At 41.7% G+C, this 24,477-nt stretch overlaps 1 protein-coding gene and 1 pseudogene across 5 annotated transcripts in view; one reads left to right on the forward strand and one right to left on the reverse strand.

The window, feature by feature from the left end:
- The window catches only part of TGFBR3 (transforming growth factor beta receptor 3), a 197,481-nt gene that overhangs the window by 114,705 nt on the left and 58,299 nt on the right, over nt 1-24,477 (reverse strand). For all 4 annotated transcript variants that reach the window (XM_082688678.1, XM_082688677.1, XM_082688679.1 and 1 more), the window contains one exon: nt 117-301. In XM_082688678.1, coding sequence (XP_082544804.1) covers nt 117-301 — 185 coding nt within the window. The remainder of the gene's footprint in view (nt 1-116; nt 302-24,477) is intronic.
- The window catches only part of LOC309842490 (etoposide-induced protein 2.4 homolog), a 34,742-nt pseudogene continuing 10,652 nt past the window's right edge, over nt 388-24,477 (forward strand). The window contains exons 1-4 of the transcript in view: nt 388-417; nt 5,253-5,469; nt 7,545-7,670; nt 10,233-10,362. The product of the transcript in view is annotated as an etoposide-induced protein 2.4 homolog (transcript). The remainder of the gene's footprint in view (nt 418-5,252; nt 5,470-7,544; nt 7,671-10,232; nt 10,363-24,477) is intronic.

A 24,477-nucleotide genomic window follows, 5' to 3' on the forward strand; every position in this document is an offset into this window, starting at 1 on the left:
ATGTAAGCATCCTTGTTAAACCTGGGGCAGGGGGGTGGGAGGGGGGCTCTTCGTCCTGATTAGTGTCTTTACAAGCTCAGAGGGGCAGTAAATAGAAAGCTGGCATCTGCACCTACCTCTCTCTGGGGCTGGCCGAGCCCCGGGTCAGCAGCACGGAGGTTCAGGACGTGCACTTCCTGGGGCAGCCCTGTTGTACCTCTGCTCGCACACCCTGACAAGACGGTGAAGCTCTCCATGAAGGCCTGGACCGGATGCGAGGCATTGACAGGAGACAACTCACACTGGGTACTGGGCTCTGGACCTGCAGAGGAAATCACAAACACAAATCCCTCAGAAACAGCAATGAATTGTGCCACAGTTAAATTAATTATCCTAGACGATCCAGCCATGGCCAGTCCACCAGAAGAACCTCTCCAGGTAAGTGGTTTCCAAACTCCATGGCAAAAAAGCTTAGCCTAGTCTAAAACCACCAATCTCTAAATTCCTTGTAGATGATTTTGATGTGTATTTGCCTATGGAAAGTCCCTTTTAGACACACAAGTCACGAATGTATTCCTCTGGATGGAGGAAACCTGTGTGACATCTGTGTTCAATTCTTCTTCCTCTTTTAGGAAAAACAAAACAAAACAAAAAACACACAGAAATAAATGGAATAAATTGCCTAAAGTCCAATGATAGTATGAATAAATAATATTTAACAACTAAAGTTTCACCCCAAAAGTATAAGATACAGTCCCTAACCTCTAAGCATGCCCTGCCTTCTCAGAGAGAACAAACCCACCTTAAGAACACCACAAAACAAGATGTAATGAACAGGGACAACTGGGACCTGAGTTGCATAGCAAAGTTTGGGCCAGAGAGCAGGGAAAAATCCTCCCAAGAAAGGGAGAAGCATATGAGTGGAGCCTCAAACAAAAAAAATAGAACCCTGGTCATACTTGGCTCCTGCTTCCTCATTCTCCCTTTCTCCAATAATCAGAACTTAAATCCTAACATCCCTTCCTGCCCATCCCTCCCTCCTAGGGTCCTCACTGGCTCTGTCTCTAGGCGACTACACATCTTCCTAAAAAGACACTCAAGCATCCAGCTCTCCAAGCCACCTTCCATGCAAGCACGGACCAGCCCACCCAGGGTGCTCAGTGGGATGGTCACTCCCCGTACGAAGGCATGTCCCTCTCATCTCAGCCGGCATGTCTGTCCCTTACGGACTGCTGGCCTGAAAATAAAGCCCAAGCTCCCTAACCAAGCACATAAGGCCCTTCCTAACAACTCCCTTCCTCTCCTCCAGCCTCCCCCCACCCCACTCCAGCAACCCCAATGCATCTTAACTGTACATCTTTATTCAAGCTTGTTTCCTTCACTCAAATTCCTGCTCCACTTTAACTTTGCCCCACAACAAACAGCCCAAGATGAGAGAAGTCCTCTTCCTCCATCCTCACATAATTCCTCTGCCCATCTCAGCAACTTCTACACTGTAATGACCAGTACATTTCCATCTGTCTTTGCTAGTCTGGTATGACCCCCTGGACAGTGGACTACTCATCTTTGTATCCTCAGCACCCATCATAGCACCTGGCCATGTACAAGATGCTCAAAAAATAATTGTAACATGAATCACTGAGCTTTAAAATACATTGCTCCCTCCCTGATTGGTGATTAGGGCACCATTCTGGGGACTTGGATTTAGCAGTAGGCGACTAAGAGGGGAATGACTGAGGTACAATCCCACTTGGGCCTCACTGCACACTGGCTGGATGACTGACAGAGAGGAACATCCAAGAAGGAGGAGGAACCGTGATAGTCCTCTGCAAGTTTGGTGTTGTCCCCATTTGATACCTGGGGAGACTGGGACTTGAACAAACAGTATCCTCTAAACCACAGCCTCCCAAGCGGAACCCAATGAAAGACCTGGACACACTCCAATTAGTTCTTCCTGACTCCTACATATTAAAAGTACTCTCCAGGATCACAGCCCCAGTGTAAAATGCAAATGCCGTTCAGAACCAGGCAATCCTGCACGCCCACTGCTAGACCATAAGCAGACACCCTGCCTGGTGTGCCAAGTCTATTTCAGAACTCACGGAAATTATCGAGGCTGATAGAAGTTATCTGGTCTGAAATGAAGTATGTACCTTCTCAAATAATCACTGTGGCTCTCTGTGCTGCTGTACTGTGCCCAGCTGCTTTCTGAGAAACAGAGGTGGTGAAGGAAGATGTCACAGTAGCAAAAGGCAGGAGGTACTGGACCTCTGATTCTCAGAAGTCTCCGTGTAGGGCGAACAGTATGAGCAGGTGCCCTCCCTACTGTTTCCCCTTTGGGCCTCTCCAACCACAGTGGGCTACTGGTGTACTTGGCACCCCAGAGCTCCAGAGTCTCCTACTCCTACTCAACTTCAGAAACACACTCAACTCTGGGGAACTGGTTTCACAGCTTCGTGCCATGAATGTGCCTTTATCACAAATTAAGCCCAAATAAAAATGCTTTTCAGGGTGGGCGGATGGGTGAATTAAGGAAGGCACTTGTGGTGATGCTTGGAAGTGCTGAGTCACTATACTGTACACCCTGAATGAATACTACGTTGCATGTTAATTAACTGAAATTGAAACAAAAACTTAAAAAGGAGCACCTGGCTGGTTCAGTCAGTAAAGCATCTGACTCTTGATCCTGGGGTCATGAGTTTGGTTTTTTCTTTTTTTTAAGATTTTTATTTATTTATTTGAGAGAGAGAGAGAGAGAGAGAGACCAAGCACAAGAGAGAGCACGAGTGAGGGGAGTGGGGAAAAGAGAGAAGGAGAAGCAGGACTCTCTGATGAGCAGGGAGCTTGACTCCAGCTAGCTCCCAGGATCCTGGGATCACAACCTGAGTCAAAGGTAGACAATTAACTGACTAAACCACCAGGCACCTCTGAGGTCGTGAGTTTGAGCCCCACGCTGGGTACAGAGATTACACACACACCCACACAAAATAAAAATAAAAATTAAAAAACAAACAAAAAACCTTTTCAGCTCCATTTTTGTATGCATGTGCAAAGTTCCAACTGGTTCTACCCAGAACACATCTGCAATCTGCTTGACTCTCCCTCCTCCTTGCAGTGCCACCATCACCCATCAGGATCTTCCTTAAAATCACCACAGTGCTCATCTCCACACTGGGGTTTTAAAGGAAAAACTCACTGACAACACATCAGGGGATAAGGTCTTTCCCAAAGTGGGGAGGAAATCAGAGAGGGGAACCCCCAGTACTAAGGACTAGCAATCCTCACTTAGAATCCATGGTTTCTGTCCTGCCAGAGTCCAGGGCAGAGAAAATCCCACTTAATGGGCTACAGCTCCAGCCCTGTGTTATAGAAGTCAGCCCAAGGTCAAAGAAAAAAGAAAGCAATGCACAGGGCATGCTCTGATCAAGTGACTGGATAACTGCACTCTACAGATACCCACTGGGGTAAATGTTTAAACACACTCCATATAGAGTATCTCTAACCACCAGACACACCAAAGTAGTTAGTTTTTGAGGCTCCTTTACTGAATTTATAGCCACAAAAAAAAAAAAAAAAAAAAGCTATACAATATGATTAAGCTATCCTTAAAGCAAGAAAAACAAGAAAGTAGGAATTATCCACCATTAATCCTCCAAGGGTAGAGAAATGGTGCCTTCAATAATTAACACACAATGTCAGTCTCTGTAGTAAAAACAGTAAGTCGCTCCTATTTACTAAGTGCTCACTACAGGCTAGGCAATACTAGTCTATATGACCTTGAACATCATTACAAGGAAGGTATTACCCATATTTTAAAGAAAAGGAAAATAAATTCAAGGAACTTAAGTAAGTGCTTTAAGGTTGCCCAGTCACCCAAGCACTGAGACTCACACCTACTTCTGGGGCTCACATCTATGTATGGTGACATTTTCATTAGAAAACACTGGACATTTATGGAAGAATTATATGAATTCTCTACAATCTCTCTCAGAAGACAGAAGCAGAAGGAATACTTCCTAACTCATTGTATTTGGTCAGCATTACCCTAATACCAAAACCAGACAAAAACATTGTAAGAAAACTAGAGACCAGTATCTCTCATAAACATAGATGCAAAAATCATCATCAAAAAAAAAAAAAAAAACAACAACAACTAGTAAATTGAATCCAACAATGTAAAAAAGAACTAAACAGCACAACCAAGTAGGATTTATCCAGATACACACATCTGAAATTCAACTGATGTAATTCATCTCACCAATTGGCTGAAGAAGAAAAATCAGAAGAAAAAAGTCACATAATCATATCAACAGATGCAGAAAAAGCATTGGACAAAATCTAAGTCAATCATGATAAAAACTCTGAGCAAACTTCAACAAGAGCTTCCTCTACTGGATAAAGAGCATTAAAAGAAAGAAAGAGAAATAAAAAGAAAGAAGGAAAGAAAGAAAAGGAAAGGAAAAAAAAAAAACCAACCCTAGAGCTAACATCATACTTATTAACGTAGAGAAACTAGAAGCTTTCTCATTAACATCACAACTAAGGCAAGGATGTCCCCTCTCACCACTCCTTTTCGACACTGTACTGGAAGTCCTAGCTAACGTCTGCAGCTAGGTATGACCATGTGACCAAATTCTGGTTAGTAAGCTATAACCAGAGGAGGTAAATGTAAATGCAATTTCTAGGAGGTTTCTTATGAAGGGAAGGAACTGTGTTCTTCTGCCCTTACCTCCTTCCCGTTGGCTGGAATACAGACGTCCTGGGTAGGGCATAATGTCGAGCACCCAAATACACTCAAATATTAACGAGGAACGGGGGAGCGAGAGGAAAGGGAAAAAACCATGAAATGCTGCAATGGGCAAAGGATTTCATACAAATAGGAGATTCTATCTCAGAGTTGTCCCTTTCACTCTTCACCAGTAGCCAAAACTTCCATCTTGTATCAAAGGCGGGTGGGGGGAATCCACCATGAGATGAGGGAGGTGGCATTACCGGTTGCTAAAAATCAAGTTCCAGCTGGGGCTTTCCTACCCCCAAATGTCACAGCAGGCAGGAACCACAAACTTGTTTTCGTCCTCACCTCCCAAACACTCTGCTGGTTAAGGCCCTTCTCTCCAGGTGGCACAACACTTCCCTGGCCAGCAGCAAGCCCCCAGCCTCCTCTCACCTGTGGGTCAGCCCCAGGACTTGCTGATCCCCTCCTGAAGCCACAGCCTGCCTCTCTGCACCGGCCTCCAGGCATTCGCCACATGCCTCCAGTCCTTCTACTGCAGGCTGCTCACCTCACACAAGCCCAGAGCCACATCCAGGGAGCAGAGCTTCCACCAGGAAGCCTGGGAGCCACCTCCAGGCCCTACGATACGAGTCTAAGCCAGCTAGGCGGCCACCACGGAGCCCAGACGCTGCGCTTCCTCGCCACAAAGGCTTGGAAACCAGGAAAACATGTTCCAAAACCCGGTCTGACTCATCTGCTCACTTCTGTGGCGAACTGTGAGCGCTGGGGCTGCTGGTGCAGACTCTCCCTGACAGCCTCAGAAAGCTGGGAGTTCTCTCTTGTGGCCACTACTGCAAACCCGCAGCCCTTCCTTCCCTGAGCAATCCCTTCCCCACAGTCAGGAGGCAAGGGAGCGTCATGCTTTGTGATGATCAGCACAGCAAAAGCTACAAGACCACAGGAAAGATCAACTGGGCACAAACACCGGACCGGAAGGCAACAATGCCATAAATATGCACTCCTGGTCACCTTGCACCATTCTTTACAATTAAGAGGCATTTAAAAAGGGGGGGGGGCATTTTACAGATACTTTATCTGAAGCCTCACAGAAACTCTAACATGGAGAAACCAGATATTATTTCCACTCTTAAGTAAAATGGTGCAGCCCCAGAGTGGGGTAGCTATCCTGACACAGTGTTTCTTGATAGTAACACACTCACAGTTCACCTCCAGAGACATTCTGCAAGGCTGCCTCCCTATCTGGGTATTTCTGTTTATTCTAAGCATCTAGTATATGCCCCATCCAGCATTGTTTGGGAGTAATTCCCAAAGAAGTCTAACGTTCCCTTGGTCTGAAAGCATGAGCTGAGTTTATCCTTCTCTGCTGGCCGCACAAGCAATTCCCCCAAATCCTGCCGGGTGTTGTGTTTCGTTCACGTGTCCTCTTTCCTACCCTGAAGCCAGACTCTGATTTTCCGTAGACCTTCCTCAGTAGAGGAAGTAGAGGTCTACTTCTTCAGTAGACCTTCCTCAGCCACCAGGACTGACCCATGACCCCTATTTGCCCACAAGACACTACTTCTGTTGACTAAAAACATGGACCTGAAGACAGCACAGATTCAAGACAACCCTGTGGTGAGAAACTCTCTAGGTGGCCCAGACCAAGTGGCCTCCTTCACAAAGCAGGGCCCTCTGTTCAGCAGCTGGGCCACATGGGACAACACTGTGGGGCATCCGATGACAGCCTAGGCCTTTGCCTCCTGGGAGAAGCCAGGGTTTAATTCTTCATGAGTACGGTTATCATAACCCTTCTCTGGGCCATACACTGTGCACATGTTGTTTCTAATCCTCGTAATATCGCTGTAAAGACAGTGTTAAAAACCCCATTTCTGAGTGGTGGAAACCGTTAACGGATACAGGCTAAGTAGCTTGCCACAGTAGGAGCAGGGTGGGATTCGAACCTGGTCTCACAGGTTTAAGTCACCGCCTGCGTCCACCCTGCATTTTCCTGGCCTTCACCCCAGGGCTTCATGAACAAACGGACTTACGGGTCAAAAAAACACATTTACTCAAAAAAACACATTTACTCATATTTGATCAAATAACTGCTTGGTCCACACTTGCAACTTTTTGGTCGACTTCAAAGGCATCATAAACTCAATGAGAAAGCACAAGATCATTTTGCATTTTACCAAATGTTGTCTTCCTCTTTTTCACTCATGTTTGCTTATCTGCACACAAGGGAAATGTTCCTCAGATCTGGCTATCACATCAATGTCTAAATTCCCAGTTCCACTTAAAGAAAAAAATGCAAATGGACTCACCCTTTCATTATGTCCTTTAGCTCCAACACAGCATTCCGATCTCAGTTACAGAACCCCCACATCCACACTGGCTGCGGGCCAGCCCTAAGGCCTGACAGAATGCAGACGAAGCATCTGGGAACAGATGCCTTTGCTGCACACACTTTAAACTTAATCTGTCCCCAAAGAAATTAATATCACACCTCACGCAAGGAGTAAAATATTGGGGGTGGGGGAGTGATTGTTTGGGGGAAGGAACAATAACTAATTTTCACATTTAATAAATGTGATCCTTAAGTATTTTAAATATGAAGGCACACCATGTTGACACAAACATCTGGTACCTATTGCACATAATTTCCAGCACATAGACTCCCCATATCACCCAGGGTACTCATGAGGAGTATGTGTTCAGGAGCAATAAAAGTGGTAAAGATGCAGAGGGAATCAAGGGGTAACATTATAGCCTGGGACCAAGACACTGCAGTGGGGAGATTTTATTCCAACAACACCATTGGCTAATAAGGGTTTCTGTTATTGTCCCACAGGGAATTCTGCAATGCTGTCAGCTGTGAAGAGGGACAAACTCCCACAGACTGTACGCCTGGGCACTGCAGGATCTATTCTGCCCCTAAGCTGGAAATTCTTTCTACCCCCACTGGATGCAAGAATCTGTAGGAAAGCGCACCCACGGATGACTTGTCAGCCAATAGTACAGCATGGCTCTAAGTGAGCTACATGCAAGGGAATGAGACAAGTGCCAGGATATGATGCAAAAGCAAAGCTCCAGGAAAAAAACACCTGGAAGGCCCGAGCTCAATAGTGCCTGCAGCAACACAACATATGCTGGTGTTTATACCATCTCAAATTACACCACTTTGGAGCTACAACCCCTTGGGGATGGAACTATGGAATGTACCACCATTAAAATCCAAAGGGGGCCCTTCTACCAAAGTCCCACCTAGATTTTTCAACAATAAAACTTGGCTTAAGGCTAAAGCTTATCCTAAGTAGGAAAGAGACAAGCAGAAGAGTTTCTAGTATTCTATAACCTGAAATGCATATTTATCAGGGGGAAAAAAAAAAGCCACATTTTTTTATAGCACAAATCCTTACACATCTCTTAACCACAGTTTCATCCTCCAAGTGAATACCTAAATCCAGACCCTCCTCCTGACAAACAAACCATCTTCCAAGATGTCAAGTGCCATTGTTGGGCCAAAAGCCAATGCGTATTTGTATACTGTTGTGTTCAAATCATGGTACAACCATACTGAAGAATTTCCTGTGTTCAAGTTGTGTTTTTAAAAGTTCAAAAAGAAACAATGGGCAGGGTATCCTTAAGAATTTAAATTCTCAATGTTGGGAAGTGCCAGGTTATAAAGGGCACTCACTCTTCCATCTAAGCAAGATACCACTACGCAACCAAGAGTCTCAGAGAGGACTCATACGGCTCTCGGAGGAAGTGTGTTTTCTCCTGTTTTTTATCATCTGAAGAGAACAGGTAGTAGAGGAAGTATGTTCCAGAAGTTATCACTAGGCACAGCAAGAGAAGAGTTCCTGTATTAGACACACAGTGGTAACAGGAGGAGTACTAGACCAGGAAATAGGAGAGCCGCCATTTTACATCCAGATCTGCTACTTACTAGCTGCTTAACTTTGTCCTTTAGCTTCCCATAATCTTCTTCTCTCTTATTTCATGAGAGGCTCATAGATCAAGGAGACACCATATATACCAAAGCTTTACAAATTTCAAGTACTATTAGATACATAAAGTCCTTTGAGGGGAAGAGAAATAAATGAATGAAAAAATTTTCTCCATTGAAAAAATGTTTTCTTTATGAGTTTTTAAATGATTAATAAAATATCTAAGATAAGATGTTCTTCTACTACTCCCTAGCCACTACTCCCCAAAAAATACTTCTAGGAATTGCAGTGGAAAGATTTAGAATAAAAGTATGTGCAGTATTAGAGTAAAAATTCCTGTTCTCTGAGCAAATTCTTTAAGTACAATTCCCAAACGATAGAAGAGTCCATGTTTCTGCCTCCAGGGAATTTCCAAAATCCAGAGAGTAATCTGGTATCATTTTGGCTGACTTTCTTCTTGTTTATTTTTAATCTAGAAGATGAAAAGATGTTCCTATTCTGACAAGATCTAAAGGAAGCCAGGAATACGGGGGACACTGGCTCCCCTTCAGTATTCAATTACAGGGAGATCCAAATGAATGGATACAAATCATGGATGTTATTGCTGTAACAAATGGCTCAGCACTGAGACCAAGAACGAATTAGAAGACTGGAACGATGGAAGAAAACGGAATGTTTTCTCTTTTGTGAGTCTGAGGTAAATAAAATCATTAAAACAAAGTCTACTTCTTTATTAAAAGAAATATACTTCATTGATCTGAATTCAAAATATTAAACACAATTTAGGCATGTAACCAATAAAAATTGTAATTTGATTCCTACCAATGCAATATTTTCTGGCAAAGTGAGACCTGCAGCACTGGAAAGTTGACCCTCATTAACCCTGAGGGAGGATGTCACCAAACCAAACCTATTCATCAACCAGACCTCAACTTAAACCTGAAAGTCGCTAACCTGATTTTTTTTTCCCTCTAGCAAACTGATTATCTGATGAGAAAGAAAAATATGGGAGGAAAGAGAGGTAAAGATGGGCAAAAAACCAGAGAGGTACAACATGCTACTGTGAGCATTCTCTGGGACCAGTGAGCCCCCAGTTAAGACTGGGGTTCGGGATCTGGGTAAGTGCAAGACAAGCAGCTGTAAGTGGGGGAGGGGTATGGTCAGGAAGGATGGAAGGAGAAAACCACAAATGCTGGGAGTTGAATCAAGGCCTGTAACCACTGGTCCTGATTACATACAGGAGATAAGAAATTAAAAATAAAAATCTACCAACTTTTGTTTTGGCCATGTAAAATATTACTAATTATAGCCATGTGTACAAACTGGGCCACAAACTAAATAAAATATATTTACTTAAAGAATTTTATATATAATCTGGGCACTCAGCAATTGGTTGTTAAAAGGCATGAAGGACATATTTTGCATGAATGCCAAATTATCAAGCATCAACTCAATTACAGTAATAAACCATATTCCCTCCTCTTCAAGCTAGGTAGCTCACTGCTCAACTATTTCTGTTAAGAGGAAAACAAAGCTGACAGTTTTAGAGAAATCTATGAACGACTGGTGTGCTATCACTCCTTTCACAGTGAAGCTAAAAGGTTCAGAAGAAACCGTGGAGCTGGTATTTCCAGAGTCTGCAGCAGTTACGGGTCAATCAAGTGGCACCACCGATAAGACTACTAGGTGTAGACCAGGGAATAGGAGCATGGTGCCTGGGTAAAGAGCCCTGGCCCGGAGCCACATCTTCCTACCTGATTAAATCAAGGAACTCCATGAATGTGTTATACCTATTATCCTTTTCATTTGTAGCCAATAATAGCTCCTAGTTATAAATCTATTTGGGCATTTGTTTGCGTGCCATTTATTAACTTCGGCATATGTGTTTATGTGTCTTATGCTTAGTTCAAAACCCTATGAGGGCAAGGATCATACAAGTCTCTTGTGCTTATCCTCTTTCTCTGCCAGAGCCTAGTACAGTGCCTGGCACATGGCAGGTGCTCCCAATACTGGCTGGGTGATGAATTCCTCAATCAACCAAAACCCTGGTTCTCTACAGACCATGAAGCCAATGCCTCGGGTCTGTGTCTCAGTCCTGCCACACTTTAGCCTTGTAACCAGGGGAGTTACTTAACCACTCATGTCTTTGGTTCTTCCCCTATGCACTGGGGATAATCATAGTAACTGCCCCATAGACAGTTCTTAGGATTAACTCTTTTTTTTTTTTTTTAAGATTTTATTTATTCATTTGACAGAGAGAAAGACAGGGAGAGATGGAACACAAGCAGGGGGAGTGGGAGAGGGAGAAACAGGCTTCCTGCTGAGCAGGGAGCCTGATGAGGGGCTCCATCTCAGGACCCTGGGATCATGACCTGAGCTGAAGGCAAATGCTTGACGACTCAGCCACCCAGGCACCCGGATTAACTCATTTTTATTATCATCTGACTCTATTATTACCATCTCTCCAGCTATGGCCTGTGTCCAGAAAAGAAAAATACTTTTCAACCTATCTCAACCTCCTTTTGCATTAGGAATCGCAGAAGAGTAGAGCTTAGAGGAAACTGGGCTCCATGGAGATCAGTGTCCTCACCATCGCCCACAGGGTGCGGGGGACCACTATGGGCATATTTCATTATACTGCACTTTGTGTTACGGTGCTTTACAGATACTGTTGTTTTTGTTTTTGTTTTTGTTTTAATCAATTCCAGGTTTGTGGCAACCCCGTGTTGAGCAAGTCTATCAGCAGCATTTTCAGGATAGGATTTGCTCCCTTCATGTCTCTGCATCACATTCTGGTAATTCTTGCAACGTTTCAAACTTTTTCATTATTATATTTGTGATCAGTGATTGCAACTCATAGGAAACTCAGGTGATGGCTAGCATTTTTAAGCAATATTTTAAAATTAAGGTCTGTACATTAGGGGTTTTATTTTTACACATAATCCTACTACACACTTAAGAGACTACAATAAAGTATAAACATAACTTTTATATGTACTGGGAAACCAAAAAATTCATTTGACTCACTTTATTGTGATACTGGCTTTATTGCAGCGGTCTGGAACCCAACCCACAATATCTCCGAGATGTGCCTGTATGAACTAGTTGGTGAGAAGGCCTTCTAGTCCAATCCTTCCTAGTTTTTTTCAGACAAGTCCTGCCATAACTTCCAGTCCTAGAAATGCAAAATTAATGTACCAAGATAGGTCTGACCATGGTCCCCAGCTTTAGTGGCTATACTCCTACAAAATTCCTGCTTCACTGGATGTTGACCATACTCCAAAAAGAAAAGAAAAGAAAAGAAAAAGACAATTCCTATCCAACCGAAATGTCATGCTATGTATTCCTTTATCACTGATATACTTAACTCCTTCTAGAAAAGAAATTGAGGGACTCGTAATAAAAAATTTTAAATGGGCTTAGAAACCCACTTAAGCTGCCAATCAATTAAAAACTGGCAATGACAAAAAGAAATCTCAAAAAACTTAAAGGAAACTACTTACTTCATTTGAGTGCCTTACCTAGTTCTGAGCTTTCTAGTAGCCAAGGTAAAAGAGAAACTTTTAAGTGATGCTTAAAAGATCTCATTAAAAAAAACAAACAAACAAAAAACTCATAAAAAAGAAAATGAGTCAGCTCTTTGGATAAGAAAACATTATTCCTAAGTCTGAATTTCAGAGGCCTGTGATAATGCAAGGATCAGTGATTTCAAGTGTCATTTTATAAAAAGTATAGACGTATAAATTTTCTTACATGGCCTCATTAAAAACAGAGGGAATACACTCTATAGTGAATTTTTTTAAAAAAAGATTTTATTTATTTATTTGACAGACAGATCACAAGTAGGCAGAGAGAGAGAGAGAGAGAGTCAGAGAGAGAGAGAGAGAGAGGAGGAAGCAGGCTCCCCACTGAGCAGAGAGCCAGATGCGGGGCTCAATCCCAGGACCCTGAGATCATGACCTGAGCTGAAGGCAGAGGCTTTAACCCACTGAGCCACCCAAGCGCCCTCTATAGTGAATTTCATTCAGGGGTCCAGGTAATTCTCTCTGACATACATGCACAAAAACTTCTTTTCTAGAACTAGAAGGGGATTTTTTGGTTTTTACTTTTTAAACCAATAATTTACACCAATGTATGTACAAAGGCAAAAAAAAAAGTGGCATTAGTTTGCTAAAGGCATTTGGAGGATTTTCTCATCTTGCTTTTTAAACACGCGCCATTCAATTAGCCCAAAGTTTCAGATTTTGTGGGCACCTGGCTGGCTCAGTCAGCTGAGGATATGACTCTTGATATCAGGGTTATGGGTTTGAGTCCCACGTTGGGTGTGGAGATTACTTAAAAAAGAAAAAAAAATCTTAAAAAAAAAAGTTTTAGATTTTCCTATGCTATTCGAAGTCCACTAGCAACTTCTGAAAATTGAAACAGAGTTTCCAGTTCAACACAAGACTAGAAGAGAGGGGTCTGATTCAATCAAACCGTATTTAACCTAAAGACAAATATAAGAAATTATTATACTGGGGTGCCTGGGTGGCTCCTCTGCCTTAGGCTCAGGTCATAATCCCAGGGTCCTAGGACGGAGCCCCCTCATTCGCATTCTGCTCGGTGGGGGGAACCTGCTTCCCCTTCTCCCTCTGCCTTCCTCTTTGTCTGCTTGTGATCTCTGTCTGTCAAATAAATAAATAAAATCTTTAAAAAAAATTATTATACTGCTGTTTAATAAACTCCCCCACAAATTTAAAGCCGAGATCAATGAGATACCCGTGCAGAAACCACATGCACTAAGCATGGTCATGACAATTGCCACACACAGTAAAGTCCTGTCAAACATACATCTGTACGTGACAAAGAAGCCTTTCAAAACCGATGTGTCACCGGATGTTTCAAAGCTCAACTTTTTTTTTTTTTTTTTTAAAGTCTGTCATATTCAATCAAAGCAATTTCTGTTTTTCGGAAATCTATGTGTTATTGGGGGGGGGGGGATCTTTTCTTCAGTGTTTTTCCACTCTGAATCAACTAGCTCCTCTCTTTTCCTCACAAGTGAACCTTCGGAAACCACTCTGCCACAGGGAGTTCACATTCTCTCACATGGAGACAAACTCTAATACTTTCAAATGGTCAATCTAAAAAAGAAATCCTGTGCATGCCAATTCCTAAAACAAAAAGAACTTTGTTTCAACATTTGCACAGAAAAATGTACCAAAGGTTAATCCATTATTTAAAGTAATAATTAATTCCTTCTCCCAGTATTTAATATCGTATTCCCTACTCCCCCCTCCCTTACTTCATCTGGGCCAAAGAGCCACCGTACCACCATACAACAAATGCTTCATTTGTTCAGCACTGACTGGTAATGAGATATCCCACATAAGCAAATCTTCCAAATAAGCAAGGATTTACTCCTTTCAAGAAAGAGACTTAAGTCATTTTTATGGGAAATCTACCTAAAATGTACTACATACATAGTCCTTTCATGGCCACCTTAAATATTCTGAGCATCCTGACTATCACTAAATTTTTTTTTGAGGACTTGGGGGTCATCATTATGAATACTAATTACAATTTATTAAATTTCAGTAGCTATTTCAGTTTCTGTCTCTACACCAAATGGTCCCACATTTGTGTTTTATACTTCTGCCTATCCTTTTTATACTGTTTTTCTACCCTGGCTGCAGGTCTGTCTCTCTCCTCCAAGCCCATCACATGTCATCTTTCATACTCAATTCTAAGTCAACAGCTTGGATAAGGGCCATCCCACCTACAGAGCAACCTCTATGGACTTCTGACAGCTCTCTTCCGTGGAACTCCCCACATGTTTTGGTTTTCTTCATGTGCAATGGACACACAAACTTGCTATAAAAGTGACACTGTATAACCACATTAGTGACTATATTAGCAACAATATTAGGGACGCTGTTCACGCTGACCTAATCTGAATGGCAAGCCATCAAAGAAAGTGAAGTGTATGCACTACTCAGGGTGAACTGCTGGGAATTTAGTTCACACCGAAACTGTGCTAAAGGCCTTACTCTTCTATGACTCTGGGACTTCAAGCATTTTAGAAATATTATCTTTTCAATCAAGAGGGAGAGAAAGCAAATACATGACTAGGTCTCCTGAGTATATATATGTGTGTGTGTATATATATTCTTCTTTAATTGTTCAGAATGAACAGATAATAACCTGCACATCCAGGTTAATTATAATTTTAGCATCATCTACACATTCTTCTACACTACAGTTCTTCAGTGGAACTTGTAATCACCATTCCTTCCCGTCTTCTCTCTCCCACCACCAGTGCTGGAAAACATGGTTGCTGCCGTCAGACTCTGCGACTATGAGTCCCTGTTTCAGGTTGGTACAAGTGATCCATGATGTACCAGACAGTGGAGGGCAGGCTGCATGCTGCCACGGCACAAGGAAGACACACAAAGCCACTCAAAAGCCACTCTACTGACATTATCGGTAGCTTTCTAAAACCAAGTCACGACACAGAATCTTCCCTGCCTTCTGATGTTAGAAACATGGGTCAGACTGCCCTCTTTGCAAACCACAATTATGGTTTTTAAAAAAAAAAAAGGCAGATACTGAGAACTATCGCAGTTTCAGATTCAGAGAGGTTCACATTTTAAAGCTCTTTTCTAAAATGAAATAGTGTTTCTTTGCCCAAGAGATAATTCATAATTTATCCTAAATTTTGACCTTTTTTACTGTAAAAAGCATAGGAAGTTTCATGGAAACAATGAATGGAAGTGCACTTTTTTATTAAACAAGAACAGGAAACTTTCAGTAGTTTATGGTAAAACTACATATTTGAGCCAAAGAGAAAAATTAAACTGTGCTCTTTTAACTCCTAACTTTTCACCCTCTCCCATCCAAAACATACAAGAACATGCAGCGCTGATACCCATGAAACAAATCTCAAGACCAAGAGGAAAAATGAATATTTACAGTCTTCAAAAATACAGTCTTCCCCCAAATTACTTAATAAGCCTCTTCACACGGACCTACACCTACTTGTTCTATTATTGCGTGGCTCAAATGAGTCATAATAAAACTCTGGAATATTAAAGACAATAAGTGAGGAAATTCCAGAAAATATAAAAACTTTCAGGGAGCCAAAACAGAACTGTATTTATTTTTCTATCCTAATGCACAGGAATGAATAAACCAACAAATAAATCAGGGATCACAAAAGTAAATACACATCTGGCTGTAGTTCTGTAACAGAGTCTTCCAAATTGACCAACTTGTCCATACTATAAAAATTATTCCCTTAAACAAAGTTAACCCCAAGCACCACCCCCTACCCAACTCTAATAACCTTCTACTATACCAATTTAAAAACAGGTTATTTTTGAATCCATGACACCCAACACAGCAAATGACACTTAACAGGGCTCCATGAATGTTACAGAAAGGAAAAGCCCACGTGGAATTCTCATTCACTTTAGTCTTAGTCCAGCCCTGTCCAGGTCAAGGCTCCAACAGCACTAAAACATACAACCTTCCTGAGCCTCAGTTTTCTCACCTTTAAAACAGGGATAATACTTATCTTGACTAATCCCCAGGGTTGTTATGAAAGAAATGAGATCATGTACTTGAAAGGTTTTTTTTTTTAATTCAATCAGGAAGCCCTATAAAACATAAAAATATTACCAATAAACACATGAAAAATCAGTAGAAAAGAACATCCTTTCTCCTCACTGTCCTATACCCTCTCTTTAAAAAAGCAGCTCACAATATGCAATAATAGACCTTAAGAACACAGAGGAAAGAAAGAAGGCTTATCTTGGGGATAGAAGCCCCAGGTTCTAGTCTCGGCTCTGCCAGTAACAAGCGGCTTGACAAGCGGCTTGCCCTGGGCCACCTGTATACTAGGGCTACTCATGCCTTTGTTTCCAAAGCAAACTAAGGTAATCGATAGCAAAGAATTCTACAAGCTTAAAAGCAAGATACCAATAGAAAAGATTGATTAATTAGAGCTGCCTAACAAAAAGTTTGGACTTCAATGGCTTTATTATCAAATCAGTTGACAGGGAAAGAAACAAACTGCCTGTGGCAAGACTCATCCTAAAACACCCTCCCCGAAAGAAGGTTAAGAAAAACAACAGAGTGGAGAAGCTTCCTCCACAGTGGAAATACCAGTATTAATTATGTAAAGGAATGGGGGTTTTGGAAATAGGAACATGGAGGAAATAACTGTCCATCAGAACCCCTTCGAGTCCAATTAAACTTGTAAATTAACAAACTGGGTCAGATTTCCCCTATTTCTGGTTAAGGCAGAGGCAGGCAACTCTAACCCTACATGTGCATGCCCAGCATTCCAGAACAAACAGCAGCTACAGCAGAAAGCAGCAGCAGGAGAGTAAGAGGAGAAAATAGATCAACAAACTACAACAAATTGGTCACTTAGTAATTAAAAAGAAAAAAAGAAAAGAAAATAACCAATTTCAAAGTTCAACTTGAGGCTGAATTCCTATCAGAAAACAACTGGAGGCCAAAGCCTACATCTGCATAATACTTTAAATCTGAGGCTGGTCTTTGGAAAAACATTTGACAAAGATTATCAAAACATCTATTTTTCTTTTTTTCTACTCACTTTTTCTCCATTACTTTTCATATTAACCCCTGAGCTTCACTCACCACTCCTGCTTTCTCAACTACAGTAAGCAAATACATATAAATATGGACTGAATAGAAACTCTGTAACATATTTTTCTGTATCTATTTTTTTTTATCAGATATTCCTCTTTTGTAATTGCGTGAACGGCAAATATTCACACAACTAACAGCCAACCAAATGAGCTGGCGTACGGTGCTGATGTTGGAATCATCCTGACAGTGATTAGACAGTGTCAGATTCTTCCTGGATTCCCAAAACGCTCACTTTTTAAAGCCCGCATACCACCGGTTCCAGCTGTGGGGTCTTTATGGGATTTTATTTTGAAAATCACTAGAGACTGTGGTTCCCACCTACTGGCCTCAAGTGAAACTTTAGACTCCTGCTCTAAGCATTAACATTCAAATACAGCTTTACCTGGTGGGAGCACATCAAAAGCAAAATGAAGCGTTAAGAAATGTAATTACATGTATTTTTTATATCCCTCTGCGTAAGCAGAATAAAACATCCGTATTTCACCCTTTTCCCCTAAATTAATACAGAACATCAACGACAACAGGATATGATTATTTTCAATTACTCCCATATAACCGATATTCTTATTAAAGAAAACATCTTCACTTCACCACATATGAACCCATCTAATCGCTTAGTACCTTATCGTTTATCATCTCGTCAACTATGCATCTGACAAAAATCAAACTATGGCCCTAAGTAGTGAAAATTACTGGACTCGCTAAGAACTCAAGAACCCAGTATACAGCAAGAATTCTAGTTATGTATTTGCTTTAAAGTAAGAACAGTAACTTTTAACTCGACCTCAGGCTTTGGACTCTGCTTCTAACTTGATGGGGAAAAAAGACCTACCATGAGGTCTAACTCCAGTTGACATTAGGGTGTTAATGCAAATCCCTAACCACGTGATAGTATTTTTACAAACAAAGCATCATAAAAAACATACTGTTCAAAAGGCACGGAAATCGTGCTTTCCAAGGTCCATATTTGACAATCGTTAGGAGAGGGCTGTAGATATCAGCACAGTGTAATATGTGAGATGTAATCCCTCTTCCTGACAAGGTCACTCGCAAAAGAACACTCTGACCTTGGCAAAGTTCTCAAAAATTTAGACAACTAGGAACTGCAAGAAGGGTTTTGTTCTTTCATTGTTGGTGTTTGTTTTCAAATGTTGCCTGTTTTAAATCACCTCCTTGGTTTTTAAGCCGGAAAGGATGCCAATGTTTGAGTTACTATAATCACCTTTCTCCTGCTGCTTTGAATGGCCTATAAGGTAATCTCTGCAGACACCAATATTAAACTGCGCTGGCCTTGCCAGGACAAATGTTGGCCCACGTATTTCAGCAAGGCCACGAGTATTCTGAAGGTCAAACAAAATACAGACTATTTCCAGTCAGAAAGGAAGTCTTTGCTTTCTGGAAGGTGGCCCCCAGCTCAGCCTTGACTTGGTACGCTGCAAGGTAAGTAAACCAAAAACTGGAATCAGCCTTCATATTTAATCAGTACTTTCCGAAAAGTGCTACTGATAACAGGGAGAAAATGTGAACCTACTTGATGTTCACATTTCCCTCTGTCTTGGCTTTTCTCCTTTTTACAGATGCATCTACAGATGTCCGAAATAATATTTCACTAACAAAGTTTTCAAAGTAAACTACAGAATGTCAACTTGGATTCCTGTACCATTCATGAAAAAGGCTGGACACATCACTTAGTGTTTTCTTCCTATTTACCAAGTCCTGCCTATAGTAAGGAGCATCCTAGTGGTAATGGTGCTAAAACAAACAAACAAAAAAAACAAGAAGGAAAGTGGGGGCTGCTTTTGGGTGTCTACTTTTCATAAAGGGCTAAAAACCTAATAGTTTTCAAGCACGAAGTGTAAGACCCACTGGACCAGGTGTGATTTGCATGCTGACGGGGCAAACATAATACTCTCTTTTTTTCGGCACATGGAAACAGAAAGAAACCTCATCTGCCTTTTTTGCAGATGAGGAAACTGAAGAAGATTAAGGGACGGTTTGGCTTGGCAGTCCGCATCTACCACACACAGCACCACTCCCTTCTGGGGTCTGGTCATGCAGAAAGGCCTCCTGCACCCACAGCTCTTGCACTCATCTCCACTCCAAGTCCTCACCATGCCTGAAGCCCAGCTAGACTTCCACACTCACCTTAATGCTCTTCGCTGCCTCCATGAAGCCTCTCTCAGTTAGACACAGCCTCACCCCTTCCTCTGGATCCCTGCAGCATGCTGGCTCTTCTCTGATGGGCACACCACAGCACCAAACTATAGGACCCCCCGTCCCCCGCATCTAAGCGTATTAGAGTCAAGTGTTATCTTATTCATCCTCCCCAGCCCTGAGACAAGACCTCGTACATAGTAAGCACTCAGTAAATACGTGTTCGATGGAATTCTTTGGGAGATGAATGAAAAAAATGGCATTTCCAAGATTCCACAGCAAGTGGGCAGCAAAAGCAAAAATAAAACCCAGGCTTCATGAAGACCAAATGCAGCTGGTACCATGCCGCCACGGAAATCCACGGCTGTGTCTGTTCTCACATAGGTGGTGAGCTGTGGACTGCATTGGGTGCACACACATCCAAGTCCTCACAATGGAGCAATGAACAGTGAGACTTCTCACCATGAACTAAGCTTTGGCTTTTTAGTAAGTGTCCCCACAACCCTAACCTGCTATTTTATACCAAAGTTCTAAAACACTGGATCATTTCCTCTTTTTCCCCAGCTTTTTTTAAAGTAAAGTTTAGGACAGCGGGAAAACTGCTGAGCCGAGACACAGAGAAAAGCTGACTCTGCACATGCCTCATTGTTTTCTATTTTCATACCAGCACAGTTGTGGCTGGAAACCAGTGTTTAGGATTCCCAGTGGATCTGCGTCCCCGGTGTTTCACCACGTCATGGTTTATACACTACTCAGAGAGGTGTGAGGCAACTGAGTAGTATGTTCTCTCATATGTATCATGTATCTTTAGGGAAGTAAAACAAAATATGTGTTTGAGGAGAGGAGGAGGAAAAAGGGACCAAGGGAGTTTTCAGAGGTGTAATTACACCTACACAAGTGAGACCGTCCATGTGTGTATTTTGGAGGTGAAAGTTGAATGTAAACATGGACTACGTTTGTGCTTGTGCCTTCTGTATACATTCCGAGTCACAATACACTTGAGCACACATCTGTTAAAAATGCTGACATGCTCACTATAAGAACATTATTTACTCTATAAGAGATTTGTATTTCGTCATATTTTTTTTCACGTTTTCTTAACTTTCCTCCTCCAATATATCTGATGACTTCTTTTTAAATTTTTGATTACTTTACAGCATGCACAGGATCCCCCTACGATCCGTGGGCACGGGTCATTCTGCCAGAAGAGCAGAACGGATTCCCCTTTCCAAACTGCTCAAATTTCACCTCTGGGAGGAAAGGCTGCTCACACCTACTTCAGGAGACCTACAAGCACAGGGTCCTTGCTGGAAGAGTTCAAAACAATGATTCCATTCCGACCATCACCCCACTGCACTGTCCCGTTCCCGAAGAGCTAAGGCATTCCCCAGGTTGAAAATAACCTCTGACCCATACGGAAATGAAGACTCAAAGGGAGCAGAGAAAATCTGTCCACTGAGGGCCATTCTCCTGTTGGGGGAGGGCCCTCAGAGACAGCTGCATCTAAACCCACAGCCTTTCCTGGTGGTGATTTTTTTTTTTTTTTAACTATGATACTAAATCCACAGCCCACAATAGGAGGACATTGCTGTGAGGGCACTGAGGTCTCTCAGTGTAGCCGCTCTCGCAGCCTCCTGAACTCATGAATCATACCTCCAAGCTTGATGCCAGAGACAGAGGCTGTACCCCTACACCACCCCCGACCTAGAGGATGCCAGCTCTTCCTCTCTCCGCTCACACTATGATGCATTATTTCAAGGACATTTTACTTCCTATAATTTTTCTCTTTAAAGACTTCAAGAGAAAAGACCGGCTTCAGAACAATGGAGAAGAGACACTGCACTGGTAACAGAGGACAAGGGTTCAAATTCTAAATGGGCTCCTTAGAAGCCGTGTCTCTTAACGCAAGTCACAGTCACTCCAAGTCTTAGTTTCAGGTAAATGGTAAGTAGCAGCACATTTTTCACAAGATTGTTAAAAATTTCAATGAGGTACAGATAAGAAAGTACCTAGCACATATTAAGTTGTTATTGACATTTTGCTTATAAAGAAATCGTAATGCTCAATTAATACATTTCAGAGGGTGTGACCATTCAATAATAAAGGCTACTACGAATATGCTGAGCCCTCTGCAAAATATTCTCAGCCAAGTTTGGGTAGCACATGAAGCAGCCAACACCTCTGTTAAGATATTATACCGTAACTGTAATTACACCAAAACTTTACAACATAACTGTAAAGGTATTACTGTGTTACAGACATAGGTGTTAACTGCCATAGTATTTACAATAGAGAAATACTAGGAATAGCCTAAATGTTCATGAGGGTACACCCGTACCATGAAATATATATACTGCAGTTAAAATAGTGCTATTTGTACTGACAGAAACATCTCAATGATATATTGTTTTTTTTTTTAATTTTAGAAAAGTACATAAAGAATGATACAACTTATTAACTCCCTAAAACTATGTGTAGATGTACACAAGTGCACAGAGAAAGAGGACTGAACACATAATTCTAATGGTAAATAGTTCCTACCTACGGTGGGGGCAGCGCTAGAGTGGGGTCAGGGAGCTAAACGGGCACTGGGACTCTGCTTTTGGTCTCTCTGAATCAACTTCGCCCATGTACATGTATTTTAAGTTTTTTATTACTTGTATAATGAACACAGTTTTATCTGTATAATGAAAAACTAAAAATACATACTGTCATACAAATAATTTTGAATCAAGCCAACTGAATCAACTGAAACTGGCTGAGTAGTTTTCTGCTCTGGATGTCTTATTTGGGGAGGCGTCAAATGTGGTTCAAAAAGACCAGCACTCCAGGGTCTCAGTAGGCAGCAGAGAACCCTGTTCTCCTCCACCTGTGTGATGACAGCCTCTCCTCTCCTTGAGGGCTTTCTGTGGCCCTACTTCCTTCTCTGTGGCCAGTGTCCCAGCAGAGCCAGGGTCTTGCCTGGGCTCAGTAGCAGGCAGTAGTGAAAACTTCTGGCTTTGACTCCTCATTCTGCATTGTGCCATCTAAGATTTTGCCTCAGTTTTCTCATTTGTAAAACAGAGACATACCTACACCTTGCCAGGCTGTCACATGGATTATCATATGATACACACCACCATGCTCAATGAACGGCAGCTTTAAACATTACTATCATTAACCAGGCAATGGTATGGGTCTCAAGGTCAATTCTCATCTGTAAAACAAGATCCCGATATCTGATTATTTTGAAAGTTTCCAGCTATAATATTCTATGAACATATGATAAAGAAGAAAAGTACACAAGCAGGCTGAAAAGTGCACCTAGATGTCTGGGACCAGGGAGATGAGACAACCTCCAAGGCAGGGCCGTGGCAATGATGTGACTTGTGTGACTGTTACCACATCATGGGGTGAGAAGAAAAGAGGTAAGAGAAGCTTTTTTTCCTCTAGTCTAGAAGACTTAGAATTTAGAGATATAAAAGAAAGACACACAGAGAAACACATTCATATTCTTCTACTGCCAAAAAGAAAACATTTCAGTATCCCCTAATACCTGCTGGTACTAGTATCTAGTACCTAGTACCTCTTGGGAATAGCAAAGCTTACAAAACAGGGCATCTTAGTGTAATTGGCCCAAACACAGCCTTCAACCTCCAACCTGCTCAACCTTCTGAGACAGAAGTTCAAGTTAAATCCTCTTAAAACCAATAGTATCTCTATACATCTACATCTATCTTTTGGGGCTCAGCTGAAATGTCCACCTCCCTTGTTAACCTCTCAAACCATCCCCATCAAAAGCCATCTCTCTCTCTGAATTCCCATAAACTTTGTTCTTCATCTTTATTAAATTTCTACTTTACATTATAGTTATTTACTTGCCTGTTTTACCTCCCTTACAGGGCCATAAACTCCCCTGTCAGCTGAATAATGCTTCAGTCAGTCACCCATTCACAAACATTTACTGAGCATCCAGCTATATTTTATTAGGTTCATCATCCAAACCATGAGGGATACAGAAATAATAACACTTTCTCCATCTTCAAGGAGCTCAGTCTGATGAAAAGATGGGCAAGGTAACAATTTCAATAACCAAGGTGCTATGGGAACATGGAGGAGGAACCTCCTTAATTCACCTCAAAAGAGGGAAAGATCAAAGTGTCAAAAAAGCCTTCCAAGCAGGGGATGTCTGAGGTAATTCTTCAGAATTAGTGAAGGGGTGCCTGGCTGGCTCAGTCAGAAAAGCATGTAACTCTTGATCTCAGGACTGTGAGTTCAAGCACCACACTGAGTACAGAGGTTATTTAAAAATAAAATATTAAAAAAAAAAAAAAAAGAAGCTACCCAAGCAAAAAGGAGAGTAAAGGATAAATATGTACTAAAATCAATACAGGGGGCACCTGGCTGGCTCAGTTGGTAGAACATGCAACTCCTGCTCTTGAGGTCATGAGTTCAAGCCCCATGGTGGGCACAGAGCTTACTTAAAAAAAAAATATATATATATATATATATTTAAATATATATATTAAATCAGTATAGCTGCATCTACTTTGGAGAACTGGGTGGCAGTTTCTGTAAGTTAAGCATACAACGGAACAACTGCCCTCCTAGAAAAATTGGAAGATATGTTCATAAAAAGACATGTTTGCAAATGTTCATACCATTTTTTTCATAATAAAGAGAACAAGCAAATGCCCATCAACACGTGAATAAACACACAAAGTGGGGTATAGCCATACAATGGATATATACTCAGCACTGACAAGGAAGAAACTACTGATAAGCAGAATAACTTGTTTAACTCTAAAAAAATTTTTGCTGAGCAAAAGGAGCCAGGCTCAGGAGAATACATGAAACTCTGGAACAGGCCAAAGTAACTTATAGTGACAGAAAGCAGGTCAGTAAGTGCCTGGGACAGGGATATTGACTACAAAGGGACAGGAGAACTGGGGGGGAAGGAGGGAGTGATATACAAAAATCTGCATCTTCTGTAACTTGATTGCAGCCGTGGTTAAAGAAGTATATACATTACAGGGGCACCTGGGG

The sequence above is a fragment of the Mustela nivalis genome (genome assembly GCF_964662115.1).
Source record: "Mustela nivalis genome assembly, chromosome: 10".
Classification (NCBI taxonomy): Eukaryota; Metazoa; Chordata; class Mammalia; order Carnivora; family Mustelidae; genus Mustela; species Mustela nivalis.